General features: G+C 34.5%; 1 protein-coding gene across 1 annotated transcript in view; it reads right to left on the bottom strand.

Annotated features, from left to right (window-relative positions):
* The window catches only part of LOC107738388 (probable phospholipid-transporting ATPase IIA), a 47088-nt gene that overhangs the window by 27290 nt on the left and 13376 nt on the right, over positions 1-6422 (bottom strand). The window contains exons 9-11 of the mRNA XM_016550146.1: positions 5624-5700; positions 5363-5523; positions 3743-3885 (exon numbers count right to left, since the gene is read on the bottom strand). Of these exons, the coding sequence (XP_016405632.1) occupies positions 3743-3885; positions 5363-5523; positions 5624-5700 (381 nt within the window). The remainder of the gene's footprint in view (positions 1-3742; positions 3886-5362; positions 5524-5623; positions 5701-6422) is intronic.

The following is a 6422-nucleotide window of genomic DNA, read 5'->3' as shown; positions in this document are numbered from 1 at the left end:
ACCGTATATTGAAATTTTGGTACCGTGTCAACACTAGTATAGTGTGTATTAGCGTGTAGATTTCAATTTTGTACATTCTAATCTCTAATTGTCATACCATTCGAATTTCATATTAAGAAATTATTTTAACCCAAAAAGCAAAACCCAAAACCCAAAAAGCAAGCAGTTTGAAATGCCCCCTTCAAACTGGTTGTCTTTAAAATACAAATCTTATGTAATCCCAGGCTATCTGTAATCAGAAGCACATTTAAAACTGGAATATAATTTAATTTCATTCACATAAACACATAGTCCTTTCTAGATTACAATCTGCCATCAAAATGATACACTTAATTATTCTGGCTGCTGTGAGAAAAGGCTATAAACGATCGGCCACCTGCAGGATCCTCGCATGCGATAGATAGCCTAGTAGCCGGGACAACTTCTTTATGTTTACAGACATGACGTAATTCGGCAGCATGCTCGAATTTCCCGCGAAAACCTACCCGTACCACTCAAATTAGAAAACATTATTATAAACCAACCGTTGTGAATCGGGCTAAAGTAAGGCGATAGTTTTGAACACTGGCTGGTTATGTACTTGCTCAAATATTGATTTCGGATCATTTTTAACCAAAAAAAGTTACGGACTGCAGCTTTAACTAAAACCATTAAAAAAATTGTTACTTGAAGCAAAATAAACAACAACAGGAATAAAATAAATAATACAAGACCTTAAACTTAAACTAAGGTCGTAAAAGTTATTTAACATTTCTCATTTTAATTTAGTTTAATTTAGTTACAATAACAAACAAAAAAATGACTAAAACCTTAACACATTTTAATGAAAATTGCAAATATAAAAATAAAAAATAACTTAATTTAAAACAGTATCTCAATGATACTAAAACAACACCGTTTGTGTGGTTCAAAGCTACGATCTTTCGGTTACCAGCCCAGATCTTTTACCAATACATCACAACACACTTTGGCTGTAAAATCTATTATTGCAATATCTTTTTTTTTTTTTATAGTAGGCAGTATACAATATATACTGTACAGTGTGAAGTACACTAGTATTCAATTTCGAACACTAAAATAAAATAAAAATCTGTCAAAGGAAACGTCAGCCTCTACCAACCTCCCCTGATCGACATGCACTTCCTGTAGCCAAAAACATCAAACTAAACAATATTAACACTAATGGCTTGTTAATGACAAAGAGCCGTGGGTTCGTTTCCTAACACCTCTTGCGTCGGCTGCTCTTAAACAGAGCCTCTCGGGAGTATTTCAGTCAGGCGTCGCTGGTCTACCCCTTACATTACGATGACCTCTGACCCCCTTTATTCACTGGCTCAGTCAAGCTACATCAGCGTCCGTGTGGGAAACAGGCTGTAATTTTACAGGCGGTCAAATGCATAAATTTGAAGGGTAGCGCTGACTGACTCTGTGCGGTAAGTGTGTGAGGATGAGAACCTTCAGCTCGTCTCTGATTTAAGGCTGTAATAAGTGGCATGTCTGCGCTCTCGACACACAAGTTTAAGCCCCATGGTAAGAGCCTCAGCTACCTGTGAGCTACTGGGAGAAACTTTTAAAAACACTTCAACGCTATCATCTCTCAAACACACCAGCATAACGCTCTCATTTCTGCTTTGGTTCTTTCAGAAAAGCCCTTTGCATTAAGCAATGTAAATTAAACTGTCAAAGTAGGGGTAGGCGATATGGCAAAAATATCATATCGCGATTTTTTACAGAAAAATCACGATTCACGGTTTTATCACGCGTCTTTGTCAGGAAGGTTTTACTATTTTTAAGTTGTCTGAGCAGGACAGCCAATCTAATTTCTCTATTTTAAAAACAAAGCCTTACAAGGTAACAAAATATAAATTAAAAAAGAATGCCAGATATTTAGGCCAAAGTGGGCGAAGATAAAAATCTTTGTCATTATTTTATCATTGTTATTAAAAAATAAGAACAAAGATACACATTACAAATACACATAATATACAAATAAAACAAACAGTGATTTATTTTTCAGGTACAGTAGGTTATTTAGCAGTAGCATTCAAGAAACTGAATGAACAAATAAATAAAACACTATATACACTTCACTGTATAAATAATTGATTCTTATTAAAGCAACTGTATTAAAGTTCTTCATTCAAGAGCAGTGAGTGATTTTTCTCTTTGTGTTTTGTTGTTTTATTAACATTAAAGTGATAGTTCACCCAAAAATGAAAATTAATTATTTACTCACTCTCAAGTTGTTTTAAACCTGAATGAGTTTCATTCTTCCGCTGAACATAAAAGTTATTTTGAAGAATGTGGGTAACCAAACAGTTGCCGGCGCCCCAGTTGTTCTCCTACTATCAAAGTCAATGGGGATCAGCAACTGTTTGGTTACCCACATTCTTCAAAATTTCTTCTTTTGTGTTTAGCACAAGGAAGAAATGAATACAGGTTTGGGACAACATGAGAGTGAGTAAATAATGACAGAATTTAAATTTTTGGGTGAACTGTCCCTTTAATGACAAGCGGCAGCATGTTTAGTAGCCTACTATTAGTACTGTCGCTTTAAGACCTGCACGCGTCTAATATACAGGCAAGCATCCTGCACTTATATGCGAATAAGTGCAGTGTCCTGTCAGTGTAACTCTACCGCTGAGTTAACATTTGATGTGAATGTACGTGTTGTACAGTACATTGAGACGGAGACGCCAGAACTGCATCTGATAGAATGTGCGCTGTAGCACTATACTACGATATGCCTACAAAAGCAGACCGTGGAGACATTTTAATCCTCCACAATCAAAAATCGTGATATCGCACACCCCTATGTCAAAGCCATGACTTCCTTTTACCTTTTCTCCTGAGTCACATAAAAATGTTAATTTTTACAATTAACTTCCACTTATATAAAAGGTAATTAGATTTTTTCTGTTTTCTGTTGCAATGTGGTTGCTAAGGTGTTCTGATGGTTGCTAGGGCGATGCTAAGTGGTTGCTAACCGGCAAATGCACCCACCCAATAGCCATTTGGATGGGGAAAAACAACATTAACCAATAATTTTCCACAATCCAACTAAACATTTCCCATTCTTCTTTACTCTGAAATGCACTACTGTTCAAAAGTTTGGGGTCGATAAGATTTTTTTTTTTTTTGAAAGAAGTCTGCATTTATTTTGATTAAAAATACAGCAAAAACAGTAATATTAGGAGATATTATTTCCATTTAAAAAGACTATTTTCTACTTGAATGTTTTAAAATGCAATTCATTCCTGTGATTTCAAAGCTGAATTTTCAGCATCATTACTCCAGTCTTCAGTGTCACATGATCCTTCAGAAATAATTCTAATATGCTGATTTGCTGCTCAAGAAACATTTCTGATTATTATCAATGCTGAAACCAGCTGTGCTGCCTTATATTTTTGTGGAAACTGATACTTTTCTCAGGATTATTTTAAAATTATTTTAAAGAATAAAAAAAGTTCCAAAAGAACAGCATTTATTTGAAATATGAAACTCTGAAACATTAGAAATGTCTTTACTTTCACTTTTGTTCAATTTAACACATCCTTGATGAATAAAAATATTAATGACAAAAAAACAACCAAAAACTGACCCCAAAACCTTTTAACTGGTAGTATACATCACACAATGGAAGTTCTCAATGGAAAATCCCACCAAAATCTGCCAACTTTTGTCGCTTTGTTAACAAAAATGCAGATTTTACAAAAGCATTTACAGTTCACTTGAATCATACCAGTTTTGTCTGTGAGCAGATAAGAGATCCGGCCCAGTTGCTCTGGTATAGTACTGGCTCGAACCACCGTCCCGGGGATTTTAGAGTCTTTCTTGATCATCCAACTGAACACCATTTTGCCCATGTCCAAATTCACACGCAAACTGCAAATAAAGCATAATGAGTGCTAGACATTTGTGATGCACGATACTAAATTTCTCCACCGATATCGATAGCCGATTATTCAGAATGACATCTGCCTATACCGATACCTACAATTTGTTTTTTTTAAGAAAAGAAATTCTCCCAACTAATGCTGTAAACTAAGAAAGTCATGATTCCTCAATTAAATTCGAGTACTCGATTATAAAAAAATCCTCGATTGCATTTTGTTCATGTCGATTAACCGGCAAAATAATGCATTCCACGGACGAGAATCTGTGAAAGCCATTTAAGCCATTTTAAAGTCTATTGTTCGCTTAGGTCTATTTTTATTAAAAAAAAAAAAAAAAAACGATTATGCAATTAAAAGTTATTAAAAGTTCAAATGTTACAAATAAGCTACAATAATGATGTTTTAATACTGGTTGCACTAATATAACAATGTTATGATACATGTTACAATAAAGTAACAATTTTGAAATATGTTGTTATTTTTTGTCTTTTATCTCAATATTCCTATCAGTGTTGTATAAGGGTTTTTATGTTTAATAGAGAATGTGATGAAACAGAGTTTAAAATGTGTCCATAACTGGGCAGAGATATATATGAATTTTGAAGACTGCAGAAATATTTTAATTCCGTATACCCACCAGTCACAATTGTGACCAACCATAAAACACACTTTTCCATAAAGATTTACAAATATTGATAATTTCAAAGGGTTACTAATGACACATCATTTGGATATTTTCATGTCTAGGAAAAAATTGGGATTAAATGGGCTAATTGTCAGAAAAATCGACCGATTACTCGATTACCAAAATAATCGTTAGTGACAGCCCTACTGTAAGCTATACAGGGAATGTTACGTATAATATTAGAGGTTAAAATTAACCACTGAGCCCAAACTATTATTAAACTACTTTTTTAATAATAATAGATATAATGTAGATATAGATATAACAATCATACTCAAATGAAAACTGAATTGTTTGTTTACAACTCAACTGAGTAAAAACATAATAAAAGTTATCAACCCCCTTTTGATTGACAGCATATAATCGTGCCTGATCATCGGCTGTTTTTAAACAATTAGCTAATTGCTTTTATTGGCTCATACCGTTTATTGGCCCATACTTTGGTGCATCCCTTTAATGGCTTTTTAGCCACTTTTAGGAGAAAGCAGCAGAAATTATAGAGGAATGGGATCAGGAAGCCTTGCTAGCTACATTAAAAACTGTATCGCCCAACATGCATTAAAACTTATAAAATTTAGGCAACAATGCGTTTACTGTTGGTACTGTTTAATAATCTCAAAACGCCAAATTTCAGTGGATTAATCAGTCAAGCATTACAAGACATTCAGTATGAGAGATATAAAACTATAATCTTCAAAATGTCTGAACTTATTGCTGTACTGTCAAGCTGAAGGAAACAGCTACAGATTTTACAGACATATAGAGGAGAATAAACTCCTACCTGATGGGGACGATGTTGGAGAAGAGCAGAAGGAAGCGGAAGATCTGGAGATACCAGCGTCCAGCGAAGTGCTGCAGAGCCACCATGACCAGTGAGACCACCACCAGAGCACCAAACAGGATCTTAGTCAGACAGTTCACTTCCAGGTCAATCAGGCCGATCTGCAACAGCACATCACATCCAGTATGAGTGGGAGACAGATTTATCAGTTTTGGACTTGGTTTAAAATGATGCTGACTTTAGGGTACTTGCTAATTTTACCTTATGTCTTGGGTTGGAGGTGTTCATTACACTGCGCAGCTCTTTACCGGTGTAAATCACCACCCCAACCACGGTGCCTTGGATTAGAGAACAAAACATGTTTGAGGATTATCTAACAAGCTTTTCTCAGCTTAAAAGAAGGAATGGTGCTGTCCACATTATAAGATGCCTGAAAAGCATTAAGCCACTTTCGAGTCCCACCAGGATTTCGAAGGACCTTTTTTTCTCTCTTTTTGTTGTTTTTCAGTGAAAACCCACCAGTAATCATGATGTACTTATGTAATTAGTGTCAGAGACATTAAAAGTAGAATTGTAAATATTTTTGTGCATAATCTCTGAAATTGTGGTTCTGGACCCTCATGCACAAGGCAATGGTGATACTAGCATAAAAATACTTATAATTCTGCTTTGCTGAGAATACAGAATTGTGTTCCTGATTATATGCTTTACATGTTAAATGTTATAAATTATTACTTCATGTTTTTACAATTTCAAAATTCTATCATAGCCTATTGTTGTAATATCATTTTTTTGTAGTATTATCAGTGATTGCATTCACTTGAAATATTAAAAAGTGCATATCCTGTAAAATAATGTACTTATTTGAATCGAATCTACTGGTGAATTCCGATATTAGCATCATTAAACTAATGAAATAAGACAGGAATGCAAGCTGCTGCTAATAATGCACAGTTCACTTGATTTTGCATTAAAATCTGTGATCGCAGAATCAGAATGTGTGTGTGTGTGTATATATATATATATATATATATATATATATATATATATACACACACAT

This window comes from Sinocyclocheilus rhinocerous, unplaced genomic scaffold (assembly GCF_001515625.1).
Source record: "Sinocyclocheilus rhinocerous isolate Xijiao unplaced genomic scaffold, SAMN03320098_v1.1 scaffold2716, whole genome shotgun sequence".
NCBI classification, from domain to species: Eukaryota; Metazoa; Chordata; class Actinopteri; order Cypriniformes; family Cyprinidae; genus Sinocyclocheilus; species Sinocyclocheilus rhinocerous.
This window is presented reverse-complemented; position numbering and strand designations above follow the sequence as displayed.